This window comes from Fulmarus glacialis, unplaced genomic scaffold (genome assembly GCF_000690835.1).
Source record: "Fulmarus glacialis isolate BGI_N327 unplaced genomic scaffold, ASM69083v1 scaffold24276, whole genome shotgun sequence".
Lineage (NCBI taxonomy): Eukaryota > Metazoa > Chordata > Aves > Procellariiformes > Procellariidae > Fulmarus > Fulmarus glacialis.
The window spans coordinates 16,164-38,999 of record NW_009217836.1 but is presented as its reverse complement, the minus strand read 5'-3'; the positions used below and the strand labels follow the sequence as shown (position 1 = coordinate 38,999).

General features: G+C 40.7%; 1 protein-coding gene across 1 annotated transcript in view; it reads left to right on the top strand.

Annotated features, from left to right (window-relative positions):
• Positions 1-19,724, top strand: part of GYPC (glycophorin C (Gerbich blood group)) — a 30,884-nt gene extending 11,160 nt beyond the window's left edge. Inside the window, exons 2-3 of the mRNA XM_009579840.1 lie at positions 16,552-16,602; positions 19,013-19,724. Coding sequence (XP_009578135.1) covers positions 16,552-16,602; positions 19,013-19,209 — 248 coding nt within the window. The 3' untranslated portion in view covers positions 19,210-19,724. The remainder of the gene's footprint in view (positions 1-16,551; positions 16,603-19,012) is intronic.
• Positions 19,725-22,836: the final 3,112 nt, after the last annotated feature.

The following is a 22,836-nucleotide window of genomic DNA, read 5'->3' as shown; positions in this document are numbered from 1 at the left end:
TGCTGATGCAAGTTCTTGCACATTAAGAAAAGTTGTCTATGGCTCCTGAGCTCATTTTCCCTGTGGATTAATGATCCATAAGGGACTCCTTGTACCAAGGAGGAGTAAATCACCCCTCCCGCAGGAATGCGACTGGGGAGATAAATGCTTTTGCATTTCTCTGAACTTTGCTGCTGCTCCTCGGTAAAAGATTTCCTCTTCTGGAATCCATCAAAATCTGTGAATCTCAGACAAAGACTCTTCTTCCTCCTCCCACGTTCTGTGTGAGATGCTTAATCTCTGCATCCTGGGGACATAACCATTTGTGAGCTGGAAACAGAGCATGAGCCAAGTCCTTCTCCTCTGGGTTACCTCCACTGATTTCCTTTGCTTGCGATGAATGAAACCTTTCATTTCAACTTCTGACTCATGTCAGAAGGTTCATGACTGACTGGAGCAACAATGGGGTGGCAGAGGTGGATGAAACTCTTTAAAAAATGTCATTGCTAAATGGGTAAGTATCAGCTTTAAACACAGGGGGAGAAAGCAAGAGGAGGTATGGCTGCATGACACTGTTTTTCAGATAAAATGCAGCCTGGACTTTCCCCCCCTACTCCTCTTCATGACTTGCGCTTCCTTTAAGGAAAAGGTCATGCCTTCTCCCGGGCTGCTACGAGCCTTCCCCAGGCAGGAAGCATATCCTGTGTCCTGTTTTCTCCAGAGGCCAGTAGCAGAGCAGATGGGAGCATGACTTCCACGTCGCTGCTTCCACTGTGCTGTTTTTAAGTGACCTGAGTACCGAATCACCGGGTAAATCTCCCTCCCTTTCAAGTGTGGTGCAGCCCAGCTCCAGGACCTGGCAGAGTCTGGCAGCTGCTGGAGGTGGCCAGAGGGGGAAATACAAGCTACTCCCTTTGCAGGTCTGGGTGCCTATTTCTGTCAGATATGAAATCGCAGCAGTCATTGAGGGCAGGGGTGCACATGTCCTGTGATTAAAGATTGTGTCTGTGATTCATTCCAGAAGAGAGCGGTGTATTTTCCTCATTGAATGAGGAAAATAGGCTTGGAAACTGGAACATCTAGCACATGCCATTTTCCACCTAAGTGATTTCTTTCACAGCTCACACCTGACAAGAGGCCCTCGAACACTGAGGGATCAACCCTCCCTGGTCGTGCCCTGCTGCCTGCAGCACACAGCAAGGCCCAGGACTTGTGGGTGGCTGAGGGAAGTCTGCCAGGGAGTTACTGATAAATGTGGGTGTCCAGCTTAGCAATTGATTTTGTTTGCTGCTATTTGGCACATTAAGGTAACAGCTTGCTGTCTGTGGGCATGACCATCCATATCCCTAAGGGGATACTTCTCCCCTACGCTGAACATAATCCTGGGTGAGGGGAGATGTAGCAAGAAATGCAAAATCAGTCCCTTGACAGGCGCAAAGCCATGGCACGCCAGCTATGGCTGAGGGCCGTCTCATCTCTCCAGACTCCCAGGGCACACATATCTGTCTCTCCCATTCCCCATCCTTGCTGGGATATTTCCAATCCATCTTCTAGCTAATGGGATTTGGTACCAATTTTTCCCATCCTTTGTTTCACTGCCATTGCACAATGAAGCCATGTTGTGGCATTACAGGAGCTGCCTGTGTGTTTCCCTCGGCCCTCACCAGCTGGCTGTTAGGTTACACCAGCATTAAGAAAAAGAAATTTTCTTTCCCAGGGACACTGCCACCTCTTCCCATCTACTACAGTACCCATGACAAGTGATTGCCAGTGTAGGTTTGATCCTGATGGTTCTGGGTGTTCTTACCTAACCAGGACTTAAACGCTTTTTCACTCTGCCTATGAAAGTGCTGTAGTGAGCATGGAGCTGATGGTCCGTCTTCCCCATTAGAGCCAGATGCCTAATGGAGAGTTAAAGCACAGGGCAACCATCTAGGGATCTAAGGCATGGGAAATTCTTGAGCCGGTCAGTATTTCAGTGTTTAAAGGGTTGCCTTGGGGTATAAAAGCTTTTGCATTTACCGGAGTTTCTCGTATGAAATACTTTAACCTCCTGCTCATACCCAGACTCAGCACTTGGCAGGACTGAGCCTTACCTCCCCCTCTTCCCTCTTCTTGAATGAGCTCTTTTAGCTTGTAGTTGAAGGAATTCAACCTTGGGAGCTCAGCATAACTGAAGGCACAGCTCGTGTCAGGGAGCAAGGCACTCCTCTGCTTTGTTCCCCCAGGTAACCACAGTGCCTCCAGGAGACACACAGAAATGCATGTGGCCATGACTTTATCCTTTTGTCCCCTCTAACAGCCAGCTCTGCAGCAGGAGCCAGCCCCAGCAACGATAAAGGCTGTTGCCTGAAGCTATCCATGCAACTCCGCACAGCACAAGGGTGCCATCATGCCTAGCCTCTGCCTGGGAATGCAGGCGGGATAGGGAAAGTCTCTGCCACTCCTTCTTCCCTCCTCATTCAGCTGAGCTCCTACTTGTCAGACAAAAATGTTCAGTGGAAAACTTTAAGGAAGCAAAGCCAGACTGCCATGTATGTCCCTTCTATATAAAGCATGTGCATATCCTAGGGAGCACTTCTTGCTCACTGTCTCCTAAAGGGACTCCCAAGAGTAAAGAAGCTAGAAAGACAAGCCTTAGAGCTTCTGCCTCTGTGTTTAACTCTTGTGGGGGTGGCAGGGGCCCGGGGAAAGGCTATCACGTCTCATGAAAGTAGCTTAGTGAATTTAGAAACACAGGCATTTAGGTCTTGTGGAAGAAGGAATTAAATTTGACAGACAGGCCCTGTAAAAGTGTGGGCTGTTTTACCCACTTCCTTCAGTTTTCTATTCCATCTATGCAGACGGAACCAAAAAATGCAAAAGGGATGTGGGCTTTAGTCCTTTCTGACTTGTAACAGATACATACTTGTGTCCAAGCCTTGCCCTGACATGAAGTATAGCATAGCTCCCCCTGAAATAAACTGCAGCTCACACATATCTCAGGGTGGAACTTGGCTCTTAAACAAAGTTTAATGGGAGTCTGCTCTGGCTGAACTCTACTTATGACTTCATATTTTCCAGGGCTGTGCTAGTGCTGTTGGTTTGCGGTTTGTTCATTTTTCTTTTTTTTTTTTTTTCATTCTCTTTATACTAATAGGTGTTTCAGTGGGATAACTTGACCTTATGATACTGTTCCAAAACAGACTTCTCTGGAGGCAATGGTAAATAGTTTGGGTATGTTACGAAAGAGCTTTGAGAAATTTGCAGGCTCTCTCATGATTGCTTGAGAAGGCAGATTTTTGCAGCCTGTTAGGCAGCATCAACTGGTGAATTAAATTGGGAAGCTGGAAAACAGAGAGGATGGACAGAGGCTACATATGATGATTTTGATGACAAATCCTTGGTTCTATCATATTTCTAATATCCGTAAAATAGAGTTTTTAAAAGCTTTCACCATTGGCCCAACTGAGTGGTTAGAATGCGTGGGAGATCTGCCACCAACTTCAAAGGGAGCAGAAGCAGTTTAACAGAGAGAGCTTTTGCACACTTGGTATTTCATTTTGTGTGTTGGAACAGTGCCCTGCTTTGATACAAGTGTAAATGGGACCACAGTGACTGCTGCTGCTGCTTGGCTGCAGAGCGTGATTGTTGCTGATTCAGCTATAGAAGAGCAGCATCCTTCCAGGCAGGGAGGGATGTACTGAGCAACAGCTCTGCCGTAGGGCCCCTGTTTTGACAGCTGAGAGTGGGCCCTTACTTCTTAATGCATTCCAACAGGAATACCAAGCCCAACTTCTTCTGTGGCCTTCTAGAGCCACTGTATTTCAAAGGAGTCATTTGGCTGTGAAAATCTGGAGTTTTCTGTTCTGTTCAGACCAATCTAGCAAGGAAATCTCCAGCTTTATCCAGCTGCTTTTCTCCTTATGCTTCTCTTTTGGGGAACCTGTTTTTTATGAATGTAGATTTATAATGTACTTCACCCACCCAAAAGAGCATTCCTGGTTTTTGTTTTCTATGTCTGCACGTAGCAAACCCCTTCCTGTTAACAGATCGACCGACAATCAGACTCTGCTGGTTTTGGTTGGGATAAAGTTAATTTTCTTCACAGGAGCTAGTATGGGGCTATGTTTTCGATTTGTGCTGAAAACAGTGTTGATAACACAGGGATGTTTTAGTTACTGCTGAGCAGTGCTTACACAGAGTCAAGGCCTTTTCTGCTCCTCACCCCACCCCTCCAGCGAGTAGGCTGGGGGTGCACAAGGAGTTGGGAGGGGACACAGCTGGGACAGCTGACCCCAACTGACCAAAGGGATATTCCATACCATATGACGTCATGCTCAGCATATAAAGCTGGGGGAAGAAGAAGGAAGGGGGGGACGTTTGGAGTGATGGCGTTTGTCTTCCCAAGTAACCGTTACATGTGACGGAGCCCTGCTTTCCTGGAGATTGCTGAACCCCTGCCTGCCGATGGGAAGCAGTGAATGAATTCCTTGTTTTGCTTTGCTTGCGTGCACGACTTTTGCTTTACCTATTAAACTGTCTTTATCTCAACCCACGAGTTTTCTCCCTTTTACCCTTCCGATTCTCTCCCCCATCCCATTGTGGGGGGAGTGAGTGAGCTGCCTGCCGGGTTAACCGCGACGCAGACCACATGGTGACTTGGATCAGTTTGCCAATAAGTAAATACCCCCCAACTCTTTCCTTTTGGTGGGCTGGTGCTCTCCTGGATCAGCTTGAAAGGAAAAGATTTAGGAACGAGAATGCCTTTTTCTGTTGGAATGTAGCAGCCAGCTCAAATCACAACAATTCACTCTCAGCTTTTCTGCATGTGTATTTCATACATTTAGGAAAGGAGCAGCCCAAAGGCTTTACAGTAAGTCAAAAATGTGTTGATCAGAGAAGTGCCATAGCAAGCATTGTTGCTATTGAAAAGTACTAGACCATGTTTCTTTGCTTAATGACACCCATTAATCCTCCATTGAAATTGCAGGGCTGTCCAAGCTGAATCTGGCTTTAAAGGTTTAAAATATAGTCCAGACTATAAAACTGTAGCATTCTGACCAAAAAAGGAGCTGAAAAAAATCTCGGCAGTGTCCCTTTGGTTTTTCCTTTGCTGTTAAAACCACTAAGGACGTGGTCTACAAGATTTGAAATGGTTGCAGAAAAATGGCATTTTTAAAAATATGAATATTATCCAATTACCCACTGCTACCTCTGTTTTCAGACCAGTTTCCAAATGAAATGAGTCTTATGTGTTCCTGCTGTCTATCTGTCTGCTTAATCATCTGTTCATCCATCTGTCACTTCCCATCAAGAACTTTTGGATCCACTGACCAGTTTCAACCAGATTTGAAAGAGAAACAGAAGCCTCAGAAATTATTATCATTCTCCAAGTTGTATGAAAGACAACATTTGTCTGCAGAGAGCCATTCAAGTGAGCAGTAACACAAAAAGGACTCCTTATTAGGAGACGAAACTAAATGGAGTTCTTTTCTAGTTGGGAATGTAATAGCATCAAATTTTGGCATGATATGGTTGCTTGCATAAGCATGACTGCAACTTAACAGGCAAAAGCAGAGTGTAGGACACTGTTTAAGCACCCGTAGGAGACATCTAGCCCTTCTGACCAGTGCATGTTGAAAGCTCTGCAAAAAAGGCTCTAACTACCTTAGGACTAAGCCCTCAGCACAGGCTTTGGAAAGGCGTGGTTGAGCAATGCTAACAGTAATGGCTGGGATTTGTTTTCCCTAATTATAGACTCCAGAAAGCTAGGCTTCTAATCTAAGCTAGTCTTCTAGATTTGCTACTTGGTTGATGGGAAGAGAAATTCCCACCCCATCCCTCAGGATTCATCACACCTCTGTTGAAGCTGAGTAGATCTCCTTGCAAGAAGGTATGTCAGAATAGAATAGAGTAGAATAGAATAGAATAGAATAGAATAGAATAGTTCCAGTTGGAAGGGACCAACAATGATCATCTTGTCCAACTGCCAACTAGTGTCCTCTCTGCAGCACCTGTGGAGACAGTTTAGATCACATAGACTCCTTTCCAGTAGTCAAACATCTCATCAGGCTGGTTATTAGCTCTCCACCCGCATGGTACTTACCATTCAGGTTTCATTAGGAGAGAGGAACATTAGTAATGAGTTGTTGATGAATCTTACAACAATATAAGTCCCGTGCTGAAAAACATTCAGTATATGGCTTCAGTGAAGCTTTTTTCATGCTCAGCTCTGTTAATGTGTTCAATATGCCATTTGTCAAATAATGCCAGACAACTGTCCAAAAATAATAGACAAGCAAGACTTTTTTCTTTTTTTTTTCTTCTTTTTAACAATTATTGCACAGTCTGTCTAGAATTGCCCAGATGAATGGTAGATGGTTAAGAAGTTTTGTTAAAATTGCTCAACTCAATTCAGACAGCTTGGACTGTTACATAAATGCTTTTCAGATAATAAAATGGGCTTTGTCTTTTTAAATGGAGCAGATATGCAAAAGAAATCTGCATATTCATTGCAGAATCCTTGGAACATGAGAAATGTCGTTGCCCTGAGCTGTTATTTGCCTTGCAAGTTTCTAAGGTGTTTCAGTATGTTTTATTTTCTTTGTTTAATATGCCCAATATTTAAAGCATTTGGAAGATTGTTTCCACTACAGATATCTCCATTAATAATATTAACCTCGTCAGTGCTCCCGGAAATATCTCTGTGTCCCTAAAGAGCATATGCTAAACATCCTGACATTTCCACTTGCAATGCTTAGTAGACAGTGCCTTAGGCAAGCACTGGTGTATGAGCTGGATGTAGCTCAATACAATTCATATTAAATAAGCTAGGGGACGGAGCACAGAGAGCTCCTGTTTCCAAGAATTGTCACCTGTCAGACTGCTTTGCTACAAAATATCGGTGGTGGGAATGAGACATAAAGTAAGGAACCTGCCCATGTCGGGAAAATTATTACACTTTTCTAAGGATAGTAACCTGGCACTAAATTCTTTGAATTGTCAGGATAATATCTTTCTGCATAACCACAGGCTTTTGCCAGGTTCCAGGTGATTTCTAGATGACATCACCTGTAATTTGATCATATCACCTGTAATTTAAGCACAAGGTCAAGCTTTTTCATCTCAAAACAAGAAATACACATTTATCAGCCTTAATAGAATAATGGCCATGTTTCTTTTCTTGCATGTCGGTGTTCGTTAAAACAAGTTTTCTGCCAGCAACAGAACCATTGAACCACTCTTCCTTTTGGATTTATGTCTCTGCCCCCTAAATCCCACCCCCACCATACACTGGTTCCCTCCCACAGCAGCTCCCCATGGGGAGGGGAAGCACCTTGTTTGCAGCTCCACTGGATTGACGTGCATGATGACTGGAAAGCACATGGTGACCGGAGAACCGGCTGCTGCTAAACAGAGCTTAAAATTGCTGAGTCCTCACTGCCTTTCCGTCACTGCTGGACTACTCTAGTCTACCTTTTCTCTCCGGCCTACAGTTTTCATGAAAATTGAGGCAAAGTGCTATCTTTGCCTGCTCTTCCTTTAAAAACAGTTGGAGCTGAATAATGGAGTCAAAACTTGTGAAGGTTACAGGGACAGTCAGGCACACAGCAGGAACAGAGGAAATCAGTGCAAAAATGCTGCTGAATGTATTTGATGGAAATATTTCAAAACTAACAAACAGGTCAGTCAGTCAGTTATTGGGACTAATTTTAACTGATGTTTGTCTTGAATAGTGCCACATCCATAAAAAGGGTATGTTTCAAATGTAAACTAAAACCTAATCTTAAGAAGTTATTAAGGTCATAAAATCAAGCACAGCAACATTAAGAAACACAGAGATCACCTTATCCTCTGATGACACGGTTAAAAGGCCTGAGAGTCAGGACTGAGGCTGGTAGACCTGTTAGGTTCAAATTAAACGCACATCTTGGTAAATAATTACAAAGAGTTTAGCAGTTAAATTGTCTTACTGCATCGTATAACCATTTATTCAAGGGGTTGGGAAGGAATTATCTATCATGTCCTCCAAGACGTCTTGGCCTCTGAATTTCCACTGAAAGGTTCTGGCTCAAATTTTTATGCTTATGTTTCTAATATGCAAAGTTTAGGTCAGCGAGGTATGCTTCTTTCACGCACTGTTTCTCAAGAATTACAAGTTAAGTATCTGTTACAGGTTGTCAGATGGGCTTTCGCTATATCCATAGTCAGCTCCTTTAATTACCTATGATCATTTGCAACATTTGCAACGGTTAATCAATTAACCCCGCGACTCCTTTCCATTCAGCTTTGATCTCAGCGAAGGAGCAAACGGCTGTTTTGTTCCCATTTTGATTCGGCAAAAATGACTAGAGCTTGAAATTGTTGACTTTGGAGGAAAGTCAGGCAGAAATTATTTGGCACGTTCACTGGATGTTTAGTGTTTCTTTCAAAACCTTCCCGATTAAAAAGCCCTCAAAAGGAGTACACTATTCCGATGAAGAGGGGGGAGGTGGCAGGAGGAGGGAAAACATCCTGATCGTGGACTGTACCTTATAGATTGATTCATACCCCATTTGTCACTCCTTCTTTAATGAAGCAATACCAGGTCAATTTATCTTCCCCGGCAAGCTGTTGTACATTTGGAGCGTGAGCCGACTTTGATGGTTGTAGAGGAAAAATGTAAATGATGGCCTGGTTACATTAACATATATCCATGGAAAAGTAAGGAGCTTTTTGCAGTGATATCACGCAGCTTACCCATAGGAGCACAGCAAAAACCAGCCACTGTACATGAGCAGCAAGACCACCACTGGATGGAGTTTGGTGGCTTCCCACATCCCATCTCTGAAGACAAGATTTCTACAACATCCTTTTGTGAGCTTCATTGCTTGCTAAGAAGCTCCAGTGCTAGTGGAGGCAGCTCCTTTCTCTAACTTCTCTAACTGGGTTTCTTCTGCCGACCCTGACACCTTCTCATCCTTCCTGATGCTATAAGCAGCAGACAGATCCATCTGAATTTCTCTGTCCATTTTTTACTGTATATATACATCAGTGTGAATACACGGGACACATTAAATATCTGTTACCATAGGGGACATAGGCCTACAATAAGCACTCTCTCAAGTACTGTGCTGTATGGAAGCTTTAAGGTTGTAACGTTTATAGTACTTCTAAGGGGGGGATGACCATTTTAATGCTCTTACTGGGTACACTTTGCTTAATTGACATCAGCATTGATGGTTGGTATTCAGCTATCCTGAGCTAAGGAGCTAAAGTACTTTGATGTATGTCTCTAGTAAGTGCAAATAAAAAAAAAAAAAGAGTATGTGGTTCAAACTGAAAGGGGACTTGCGGGGGAGGGTGTTTGGTTCTTTTGGGGGATGAACAGAAAAGTTTGATTTAACTAAAAAAATCTGTGGTTTTTTAGATTATGTAACCCTTTAAAACACTATTTCCTTCTCTTTTTTTAATTTGTTGTTTCTTTTTTTTTTTATTTCAAAATATAGAATATCTGTTCAGATTTAAAAGATCCTTATTATTTTTCACCTAAAATAATTTCCCAAATTTATGAACATTTTCTCCTTGTCCCTTTTATAATTAAGGGTTATCATAGGATTACTTTTTGGCAAGCTGACTTTTAGTGTATCTCTCCATCTCAGATTTTCCCCAAGACCCAAGTGCAATCCAGCTTCACAAAAGAAGGAGAACTGTGTGAGTGAAGCCATTACTTCCTCAAACATTGGAAATCATATTTTCTCTTATTTAATTTAAAACATTCTAGAATGGTACAAAAATATTTTGCTGACACTGTATATCAGAATAAAATGTGAACTGCTAAAATTATGTGGCAATCCTAATTTAATTAAACTAATTTGATAATGCCCTTTTATCCTCACTATATTACAAAGTGTGAAAAGTCTTGAACAGACCTTTATTTTAATTGAATGAGACTGGATTTTGTCTTCTCAGGATTAATGACAAAGTACTTGCTAGCTAGGATAGCAAAAGGATTGGGCCCAGTGCATTTAAATTTTGTAGATATTTTTAATCTGCATGATTTACCTTACATTTGGAGCACAGTCCATTTACTTACCCAAAAGATCATGTGGTTGTTGTTATATGTCACCATTATTGTCCTTATAATAATTTAGTATATAAATGGAAGCCAAATTATTCTGTCTCTTGTCCAGATTGACAGATGAGAAACTGTTCCTTAATTTTGAAAGAACAGCCTTGATGTGTTTCATTAGCTAATAGGAGCTGGTGATGGCTTTTTCAGCAGAATGTGTCAAATTGATGGGTTCAGGCTGATGACCCTTCGGGATAAGAGATGCCAGCTCTGGCAGGGCACCGCACACTTACTGGCAAATATTAAAATAGGTAATGACTTTTTTTTTTAATCCAGAAAGGCCTGAGTGCGATGCATCTGATATCATAACACAGGCCAGAGAGCAGCTTGAGCAATTAACATATTTTTAAGATGAAGTTTTCAGGAGTTGGTTCAACTCGTTTTTACACGTGCAGCTGCAGTGAACCAGTTCTAACTATAGCTTGTAAATTAAATCGGTATGCTGAGGTTAATAGATTAATGATTTTCTCATGAATGCAATGTGTTGGCAAGGCACAAACATAAACCAAAGGGCAAGGAGGACATACCACAGTTGCATAAACAATGGAGATGTTAAGACTTCATTAGTTCTCCCATACTAAATGTGTGGTAAGAAAAGTCTTGCATCAGTGATGACAATAGGGACACATTAAGACCTGTTTTTACAGTTGAAAGGAATGATGACTGCTGAAGAGCATACAAAGAACAAAAAGAGCCCCTGTGAAAGTTATAATAAATACATTTTTATATACATAATATTAAAAAAAAAAATTAAAAAATAAAAAATCGCAAAAATTATAGTAAAGGTTTTTAACAATTGCAAAAGCTTCCTGGTGGACTCTGTATATTCCTCAATAATTTCAGAAGTTTATAATGTTTTCCTGAATCCAGTCAAATACCTTACTATCATCTTCAGTGGAAGCAATTAGATCAGTGATGAGTGTTTTTGAAGCCCCACCTAAATTCTTTACATAAAAAGGCAGTCTTCCTTTAAAATTACAACTTTTTTAAAATAAGGCAAAATTTGTACAATATGTTGTGTTAGGTCAATTGATACAACCTAAAAAGTAGACAATAATTTACTAGACTTGGTATTACTGAGTAAACTAGTTTACTGATTTCATTAGTCTCCAGTTATACTTAAAGCTCTCTCTTAAATGTATGAACGTATGAAAGAACAATCAATAAAGAGGCAATATCCTTCTCTGAATTACATTTATGTCTGGCCTGAATCATGAACTGGATGTTATTCAGTTTGAATGTCTCTCTTGTTTACTGGAAGTCCACAGATAGATAGTACTAATATTTAAGGGAAAACCATTAGACATTTAATAGTTGAATTCTAAAGACACATTTCAGCCTACAGACTGCTTACACACCGCTTGCTGCAATAACAAGGTTAATATTTGGGGTGGTTCTGCAAAGCACATCCATGGATATACCGAGACAAGGTTGGGTTGTTCCTCACCTGGAAAAGTCCCACTAGCAGCAGTGTTCTTCATGAGGTGGTTAGGTGAGCTGATGAAAGATGAAATCTTACAGTGCGTTTCCTAGTCTACACGCCCAGGAAAGCCCTAAGAAGGAAGCGACTGCCCTAAGGAGCTCAGCTCATCATTCACTCATCATTCACAGGGATTGAATGAATTTCAAGCACTTCTTATGCAATGAACAGGCACACCAAGAGAGAAAATGGTTGCCCAAGAAAGCACTTAGAGACCTACTTGAGTGTAATTTAGCAGCCAAGGCTTTGCCTGAGATTGTAACCACAAGCAGGCAGCAATGGATCATGATGATAAGGGATGGCTTAGGTTGCTAAGAATCGAAAGCACAAGCTTGTGGGTAGGAAAATCCTGAAAGGCAGGAGCAGGAGCAGGAGCAGGAGCACTGCTGCCTGACTGGTGTTGAGTGGCTTTGAAAACTGTGTTGTAAAAGCTGCTTATCACACATAGATATCTGTATACTCACTCAGCTTGACTCACCCACTCCAAACCAGCAGTATCACCCACAGCTGCAAGGAAATCGTGGCAACATGAGCTGTAATCTTGGGCTTTTCTTTCTTTATTCAACACTACTTAGCAGTAAGCACTTGTTCAGCTTTAGTCTGGAGCTTTATTTTAGGAAACTGAGAAGTTTGGGGTAAGGTCTGTGTTATCCCATCAAACTGCCCTTGTGGATTACACAGCATAGGTTTGGTAGTTCACACCAGTAAATTAGATCTATCCTGTAGGATGATTCCCATGCATTCCTATCAAACATGTCAAATGGGGATCCCTTTGCAGGTACAGTTTTCCTTTCATGCCTTTTCCATGTGTAAATCTGTGGCAAGCAAACATGTAGGTACTTAAATTGCTAACTACAGTGCTGACTGCAAAATCACTAAGGGTGCAAGTACCAGATTTTTTTCTGGAAACTGCTTTAGCGGGCGAAAATGATGCCTGAAAAATCAGAAAGCTTGAACCTCTCTGCAAGTTTATCATGTGTCACTGACAGTAGCCACAGAAGCACATTAAGGTATTGTTTTCTGCAAGTAGCAGGATCTAAAATCTGTGCTTTCTATGCTTGATGGGAGAAGGTATTTTGGGAACGAATACGCCCCTTCCCATCACCATGTATGTTGAATGGCTTGTCAGTTTGGATGTCTTAACATGGTTACGCTTCTAAAGTAGCTCACTGCTAAGTCTTGTATCTTTATCAGGATTCTCATTATACTTTCTGTTTTCCTTAAAGACCTGTTTCCTGGTGTCACAGAATCATGCCAAAACCTTAGTTTTCATCTACGAAGCACATTTTGTTTTGGGTATTGTAGAGAAGGACTGGAAAGTAAGATTTGAATGAAGCTCAGGTATGAAAGAAAGAGCAAATTTAAAAAAAAATTAAATTATTTTAAAGTCAGTGTCATAATTTTTAAGCAGAAAGTGACTTATGGCTTTTAGTGGTTCAGATTTGTAATTTAAAGAACAAAAGAAACCATTGCAACTGCCAGGAAAATTGCACAGCAGAACAAGGAGAATGCTGAACCTCAAACAAACATTTTCACTGCTGGACCTGCCTCTTTCAAACAAGTGCTTCTCAGCCAAAATGGAATGGGATCAGTTTAAACTAGAAAAAACCTATCAAAATTAATAAAAGTCAAGTTTTATTGGAAAATCACACCTGGAAGAGATGGCTTAACAAACTTACTGACAAATTTAGCAGGGAAAACTCACCACTGGTTACATTAACATAAAAGCTAGTTGTACTGGCTTTTCACTTTGAAGCACAAAGCCAGAGATCTGCTTGCAGTATTTAAGTCAGGAATATTCCTGGGGCTTTCAGAGGCTGCTGCCTTCTCAGCATGATTTGATTGATGAGGATGAGAGGGGTACCAATTGTCGTTCAATTGCAAAATTCTTTATCTGTAAGTTTATGGGCAGAACAGGAATTTGATGAATTTCAGCTCATGGCACAAAAGCATTTCTTTCCCTTCATTCTGGCTTTTAGAAACACACTTTCTAACAACAGGCAATTTGATTTGTATGTTCTATTCTTGATTTAGCCAACTCATTCTGACGGCCAGAGATTTTATGAAAAACAATTTTTCCCATAATCTTCTGATTTCTGCATGTCATGGTAACCAATGGCACTAAATAACAACACTGTCTAAACACTTTCGGGACCAGATTGTAGCTATGGACAAGGGCCAGTATAACAGTGAGAGGAAGTTTTGCAAGGACAATTTAGCAGCAGATAACACAAAAGATGTCCTTGAAACAACGAAAAATAACCAAAACAGGTGCAACAGCAGTTACTGAAACACAAACCTCTGAGTGCTCTGCACGCGAAGAAGAGCAAAATAAAGAAGGTACAAGAAGGCCAAAGCCTACAGCCATTGCTCAGCTAAAAAGCCCTCCAGTACATCGGATATCTTTTCTGCCTCAGAAAGTAAAGATTCAGTCCTACAGTAATGCAGTGTATTTCTCACATAGACTGAGCTGAAGTTAAAGAGAACATGCTGAGGTTCCTGGCCAGCATGGATTCCCATCTGGATAGTGGCTGTTGTCTCACCCCTGCTCTGGGAAGACGGCCTCATTTCATGAGCACATGCCTTGCATTTTCCTGAGTCATGTTTCGTGAAGGGTGGTACTGCTTGAATCTTGAATGACACTGATACCTTCCCCCCCTGCCTAGCAATATTGTGATATTGCCACGAATCACATAGCTATTTTTAGACAAAGTGAAATTTCAGGGACTGTGAGACAGGCATTGAGGGTTGCTCTCTCCCCTCCATCATCCTTGCTCCAGAACTGATCGGGGGAGCAGACCCTGGAAACTTGTGGCTGCTGGTGGTAGCTGCAGTGTCCTGGCACTCCGGCTGATGCAGCAAAAACCAACAAGTGCCATCTGGGAGGACAGCAAGCACTTTCTGTGGTCGAAAATTGACGCACAAAGGAGAAGTCAGACTCTCGTGCCTGCAGTAAAATGGGAACTGTGGTGAGTGAAGCCACATCACGGTGTTAGCTGGTTGCTGAATGGCACAGCATCATCAGCTTAACAGATCAGCGCCGACTACACGATAGCTCAAGATGGGTCCAGCATTCTTCTGAAAGTACAGTATGGAAATGAAAACTTTTCTGCAAAGTGATGATACTGTAATCCATTATCAAAAAGCACTTTGGTGGCAAGTACTAGAGATAAGGCACCTGCTTGTTATCTGAATCTGAGAGGCACCTGGGAACGACAGGAAAGAGCAGAGAGTTACTCGCATACCTTTTTATAATTAAAGGGATAATGATTTGATCTGGAATTAATGTTTGGAAGCAAGCTGTGTGGCTAGGGAAGCACTTTAGAATTCACACCTTCAAGTATTTGATTGCTGTAGAAGAGCCTGCTTTTTTGGCACGCAGCATATATTTGGTGTATAAAGAAATACAGAACAGTTTGACCTTGAAGCAATTAATCTCTTCTGAGGCACGTGGGTTTTGAATGGACGTAGACATAGGGTTTTTAAATTACACAAGGCGTGCTCAATCTTTCCATCAGTGTATAGCTGGATGAAAATGTGGGAAGGATCTCTGGGGGAGAGGAGAGGACTCCTACTTTCCAGAAAAAGCATCTCCCATGTTTGGGAAGAAGGGGATCCTGTGAATCTCAGCTCTCCTCAGTTTATTGCAATTTGATATAAGAGACCGGACATGAGTAAGGAGAAAGCTGCTGATAGTGTCTTTTTCTTGCATCATCTATCACAGATTTAGCAAAAGGAGAGCCAGATATCAGCCATAGTGCCAATGTTGAATTTATAGAGTGGTTTGGAATTAGCGTTTTTACCTTCTCCAGAGAACTTTTCTATCCACTGTATTTACCAAAAGGAGATAAAAAAAGACCTCACATAAAGTTATTTGCCTTGTTCAGAAACCAGTATTGTTTAGAATTATATAAATAGTACAATAATAAACAAAGAAAGGAGTGTCCTGTCATAAACATAGCATTGAAAAACTCCAGGAGTTCATCACCTTCTCAGACATCCACATAATTCAGGACTAAGTGGGCTGATACCAATGGCATGAAATAAGGAGCAGAAAACAAGAAGAAATGAAGAAATGCTTGTCTATATGAATTTACTTTCACTTAACATCAGATAACAAGGAGAGAAAAATCCTCACTGTTTTTTAGGAATTTTTTTTTCCTCTCCCCTTTAAAACTCTTTGGCTATTCATTAGTTGTTTTGGATATTTTTAGTAAGTGCTATAATTAATATCAAAATGTAATTCAGATTCTAACTGTTCTTTCAGCAGCTTACAACTTTTCAGACCAATTTCTTACTTCTTAAAAGGACATGGTCAGGTACTTCTCTTTTGCATTTAAATTGCAAAGTTATCTTTTTTTTTTTTATAAGTTATAATCCAGTAAAGAACATAATTTGATTTATCAGCACTGAATTCAGATTTACTCTAAGTGAGGACTGTGTTTTATACCACACACATAACAGGCTTGCCTTGATTCCAAATGTAGGTTTAAAATAAAATAAATGCCAAGATTAAAAACAGGATATTGCAGATAAATAAATACTAATTGAAATCAATAGAACCAGATTAATTTGCATCAAATCAAGATCCAGACCATACTCTGAAGAGCCATAAATGGGAAAATAAACAGGCACCAACATTTTTTCCCTGACACTACCTTTCTGAGAGTAATCACAGTACCTGAACACTCTTAATTTAATCATTCACTGGAGGATGTTACAGGTAAGTGCTCATAATAAACAGTAGGTGTTTCCCTGAGGGCCATGATAGTTTGCATAATGTGCTAGCTATTTATTTTCCAGTGTTATGGTGACAGAAAACTGTAACAGTACAGCTAATTCTAATTTCATAAATGTCTTTTGCTAACGAGAGATCTTGTTTAAGTTCTGAGTTTCAGAGGTTAAAAAAATACAGCACCACCAGTACAGTCGCTTCTGTTACATATGATCCAATTCCTTTTTCTTTAATTAACTTTTGTATGTTATAATCTATTTATAGATGGAGACATTGAGAGCCCCACAGCTGGAGCAGATGTGGCTGTTATTGGAGGTAAGTAGCAGACCAGTACTAAGCAGCACCATTGGAATTAAAACAGCGGGTTTGTTGATTTCTTGCGTTTTGCAAAACCCCTACTTTGCTGACAAGACAACAGGAGCAGCACAATTAGAGTTAATTAGGCCAGTGGGAATCTGCTCCCAGAGGGGCTATTGGCAAGATAATGAGATGAGATAATGAGCATAAACCATATAGTGAGCAGTACCACCCCTATCCATTCCTCATTTTAGGATAAAATACCTAAGAGTCCAGCAGCAAAGTCAACCTCTGATACTCTTCATTATTCACTGGGCCAAGACTGTCATTTAATACAAAACTGGTGTAGCACCTTTGATTTGAGCCATGGTAGCTCATACCAGCTAACCCTTTATTTTTACAGAATATACCACAGTGCATTTCCTGGTGTTCCATTAAAGCGCTCTCATGCATTTAAAAAGAGTTGTCAGAATAAATGAGCAAAGCTATGTTCACGGAGAGAACCTGTCTTTTTATTTTTATTGTGTTTGTTCATTTCCATGCTAACGCACTAATTTCAGTCATTCACTAGGGGGTATACCAATCATTAGTGCAAATTGGTGAGGTTCTGCTATATTTCCCTCAGGTCCCATCTCCCGTAACTTTAATTTCAGCTTTCTATGAACAAGTAGCAGGTAAATTGATTTGTACTTAGTCCCTTAGGCTTATTAATATTGTGCTACATCCAAAGCCTATTAAAGCCTCTTGTGTCAAGGGATGCCAGTGAGGTCCTAAAAATTGATGAAGCCCCCACTGCAACTATGATATTATTGTAAACCTAAAGTTCTTTGTATAAGCAATTTCATTTCTGCTAGCAGTAACTTCACTTTTCAGAACTAGGCACCATAAAATCTGGAGGATAACATTACAGGCATATTTTTTAAGACAGAGTTACCATTTTTATTTACCCTGCTGATGTTCTGTCCATTCCCCTGTTTTCATGCCAATAGGGTATCCCCACTCAGTTTGCTAATGCTGATAAATCTAAAGCTTTGGAAATACCCGCTCCTGGCACATATCTTGAACACAGGGGACAGAAGAGGGATACTGTCTACATACCCCTCATTGTCTCTGCAGAATAGTAGGCACTTCCAGGGAGCAATTCATCTGACCAAACATAGAAATTCAGTTCTAGAAGAGGAATCATCCCCCACACACACACCGTCCACTGATGGTAGAGGAAGCCCAAGGGAAGTAACTCAGGTGGAGCCTCCTGAACTGTAGATGCCTACAATGAGTCAGATGAATTCCTACCTATTGTATCCTCACAGCAGCTTCATACTCCACATATGGGATTTTCCTAGGAATGTCCTGTTCTGGTGCTTTTTATTGTGTATTTCTGTAATGTTTCGTTGACTCCTGGAGTCACGTGGATGTAGAATCAGCTCAGTATCATCTCCTTGTACAGAATCACAGCTAAAGAGTTTATAAGTATATCCCAGTTGTATTCAAAAAGTGTTAAAAAAATAAAAATCACACAAGTTGAATAAACATGAAAATACTTCATTTATTTTCAGGATTCTTAAGTGAACAATTTTATCTGGAGGGAGGGGGATACAGCTTGTAATTTTTTTAACAATGGACTCGTCTCTCTTTTATGGACTTCTACCTTTCACGATAGAAAAAGAGAAAAAAGAAAGGGCTCTGGCAAGCAAGGACACAGTGTTCTCTACACAACCACCCCTGGAACTTGAATTTACTTTCCTTCACTAGGAGTGCTTTCATTCACCGTTTAGTCCTATGCACATTTGGGTTACCTATGGAAATTTTTTTCCAGTCAACACATTGCTAGTAAATTAGCCTTAGTCCAGGAGACAGAAAAGATCTACCCAGAATCCCTTCCTCCTCCCAGGTGTCATTTCCACATTCATTACAATCAGACTTTCTTAATTAGAGCACAGCATGAAATGGCAGCTTGCAAATCCAGGGCAGTACTGGAGTCGCATGGCTCCTGCTATTTGTTGAATGTCTCCTAAGAAATACTCAGTGCCCTGTACTCCTGAAATTGAGTACGCTCATGGAGGCACGGCTGGGTTGCCTGCAAACTCCCCTGGGTATATGTTACCAGAAGGATGAAAGAAACTTACCGGTTTTCCTTTATGTTTTCTTATTTCTCCTCATTTTGTAATGAACCTTTAGCTCCAAGGAGTTCAACAAAATCAAGCCATTGATTTGAAAGAAAGCTAGTGAGACTTTGACTGCAATATCTATATCCCATCTTGTTTTTTGCAGCATCAGACTCTGTTCTGACCCTCGCCGCTGCAACATGCGAACATCTTATAACACATGGAATTTTCCCTATCAAGTAATTCAAGTTGTGGTACCTGGCTGTGAGATACTGCTTGTATTTTATTACCGACAATACATTTAACTGCTCTCTTTCCTCTAGGTGTGATTGCTGCAGTGGTATTTGTCCTCATTTGCCTGCTGGTGGTGATGGTCCGGTACATGTACAGGCATAAGGGCACCTACCACACCAACGAGGCAAAAGGAACTGAGTTTGCCGAAAGCGCAGATGCCGCTTTGAAAAATGACCCTGCTCTCCAGGAAGCAGTGGATGAGAGCAAAAAGGAATATTTCATCTGAGAGGCAAGGATTTCCATGGAAGCTTCCCCAAGGGAATCAATCAGAAATGCTACATCAACAGAAGTGCTAAGAGATGGATAATATGAGGATACAGGCAAGCATCCTAATTGAAAAGTATCTCTCTACTTTTTTTGTCATTGGGTTGTTTCTTTTCTTCTACCGGTGAAGAACTAAATGCCAGATACTTGCCTGTTGATTTTTTTAGCCACACAGCTGGTCTCAGTTGAAATCAATATCAGATAAGAAGAAACAAAATCTCAGTATGAGTGATACACCAAAACCAGATAAAGATAGCAAATGTCAAGCCTTGACATTTGGTGCAAATAGCAGATGCCAATGGAAAACATCCTCTTAGAGTTAATGATACATCCTATGCCGATATGATACAGAACTACCTGAAATTGAATTTCAAATAGTCACAGAACAAACATTAAACTAGATAAAGCTGATGTAGCTGGAACAAAAATAGCTTTGTAGCCCAGATATCTCCCCCCTCCCCTTAAATGTGCAATTTTGCTGGCACAGGGGAGTTTGTTTTGTTTGGGGATTTAGATTGGGATTTTTTTTTAATTTTCTATATATAGAAGTTAAAGACACTTCAAAGAAATAAAACTGTTGGAAAACATGGATAATATTAAATGAAGGATTTATTTCTAACTTGCTCCGCATGGCAGCTTGAGAACTGCAAAATGTTGGAATTTACAATGTAGTAGATAACAGTCAGTAGACTTACAAATATGATTCCAATTAGTTGGTAGGCTCCCTGCATGCAAGCATAAATAGATAGATATTAAAAGGTAAAGCACCTCAGTTTGAGCAGGCCGTTTGAAACAATGGAGCTCAGCTAAATTTTTTCATGTAAGATATTTTTGCCTGAGTATTTATTTATTTATTTTGCATTGGAAAATTCTCTTGAAAGCCCGCCAGCAGGATTTTGGATTTTTGCAGGGAGAGGAATTCAGTTCTGGTGCAGATACCAATAAATCTTTTACAAATGCAACCATAAGACTGCCACTATAAAGAAGCTTGTTTATCTGCATCCCACTGGCTTGTATTGATGTCTCCCTCTGTATGGCCTCTGTATATCCAGCATTGTGCTGATAAGAGAATTACACCGACCATCGATGCTTTATTATAAATAAATAAATAGATTAGTCATGGTGGGACACATGAAAAGATCTCATTCCTCCCCTAAGAATCGACGGTGATGAGTTTCTTTACCCCAGTAAGTTGACTTCCTAATTGAAGCCCACAATTAGCTCTGGAAATAGGATAATTGTTCTCTGCACCTGCTTATCCCCAGCTGCGATGGTGCCCCGGACTACTGAAAATAGAGGGGGAGAAACACATGACAACAAATAAGACACTGATGAGCTCTGCTCAACTCATTATGTTTTTTCCTGTGTTTTGATCTATATATGTGTGTACATATATATAAAGTCATCTACAACTATGCTTTCAAGAGATTGTTGCTGATCACTTGTGCTCACTTCTTGGCACCAAAGCTTGGAAAACCCCTGGACTCCAGTATTCATTATTGACATTGGCCACAAAAATGCTGTAAGAGAAGACAGATCTGAACAAGAAAAGACTCTGAGGACCCAAGTGAAGAAATGGGATATTTTTATCTTTTCAATCACAATCTCAGTCTTTTCTCAGTGCCTGAAGGAGAGGGACTCTGAATTATTCTTAGAATCCCGATAGCTTTGATTTTGAATCTTAAATCCCCGTGTGTTTGCATTTTAACCAAAGAGTATCAAAATCATGCCAAATTTACTAAATGCTTAAGATATTTTTTGTAACATACCATTGCACAACCACATTGTATTGTGTGGCTAGTGCAGTATAAAATGCTCAAAACCCAGCACTAGCAGAGCTCAAATATTTTGATATTATGCACCTAACTCTTTCCTTCTAAGATACATTAGTATCTTAATCTTTTCACTACTTTTGAAAAAGGAATCTGGTTTTATTTTTCTAGGACAAGTGTTGGAGAAATTCACTAATCTTAGTTGTAAGACTGAGTTTGTAAAACTGAAGACCCCTGGCCCTCCAGTTCAATAAAAATGTAAATATTTCCTCTGAGGACAGGGTAAATGGGGTGACTTGAGCTCTGCTGCATCTCCCACACAAGGCATGGGAACACCAAAAAAACTTCCTCCAGTGCTAGCAGGACCTATAGAGGACTATCAGCCTTTTGTCCCCTTTCATATACTCAGAACGATGTCATGTAAGATTGGCTGTTAAAGAAAATTTACTTTAGAGGAAGGTGTGAGGGACATGGGAATAAATTCCTGCCTCCCTCCCCAGTCATGAAGTCCTGTTTTTTGCAACTTGAGCCTGTGGATTATAATTAGACAACTGTGTCATACCTGAGAATGTCTGAATCATATCTGATTCAGGAGAACCTGAATTAGTGTCTCTTTTGGGATGTGTGTGAGTTTTCTAATGATGAGGAGGACTGAGACAGACTACCTGTCTACATTGGAACTATAGAGGCCAGATTTTCTGATGGTAGAACACAAGTTCAGTGGAGCTCAGCCAATTCTTACCAGTTCAGTCAACACCAGACTTTGTGTCATTGCTTCCCCTAAATCTGAACTGAATGCAACTACTGGTCTTCGACTATATCCCTTCTTAGTAGCTTAATTAAACCTCTTTATCCCATTTTCTGTATTCACCTAGGCTGACAAATAGTCCAAGCATACAACAACAGCTTCCCTATTGGTAATGAGCCACTTTGAATATTTGCAGAGCAGTGACTCTGGCAAGAACTACGGTTTCAGTTAGTTTGGTTTTTTACAGTGTCCTTTTGGGTTCCAGGGCTTTGTGTATTTAGAAATTACTCAAGCACGCTGAACAGAAAGAAGAGATAGTTTGTGGAGATTTTCTGTTTATTAGGTTTTTTCAGGACTAATTTTGCTTTGTAATGAAGAAAGCTCATAATATCTGATGACTGGCAGACTCTAACGGCCTGATCCTGTTATTTTTTAGTCATACAATAACTCTACTGTCTTGAGTCCTTCAATTCAGTTGTAAAAAGAGTGCATTACAAACTTTCTATAACTTCTAGGACTAACCAGCAAAACTTCCTTCTGCAAGCAACGTGCTGTGCTAAAACAAATATGTACAATGCTGAGACGTCTCAGTTGGCAGCCATAGCTTTTCATCACTGATGATTAAATGAATTTTACAAATTGCTTCCTGAATAGGAGAATTAAGGAAACAGTTTCTTTTTCCCCCACATACTTTTATCCCAGGTCCCTCCACTGCTGTGGCCTGTTGTCCTGCAGCTCACAGGGCCCCATCTCCCCAGCCATATGAGAGCCATTCTTGCTTGCAGTCCCCCAGGCTCCCGTCTGGATCCCTACTGACTTCCCCATGGCAAAGGATTGGCCATTTACTTATGTATTTATTTGTTTATCTTTTTTATCAGTGAAGATACTCTGTCCCTCTCTGCCAGCCAAGAACCAATTTTCACAAAGGTCTTAGCTTTGGACTTCCAATCCTGTGTCAAATTTGATCAAACCTGACCAACCTGACCTGAGACTGATTTACAGAGTGATCACATATGCCACTTTTTCACAGAAAACAAGTCTAAAAATAGTACTGCAAGCTCTCTAGTTT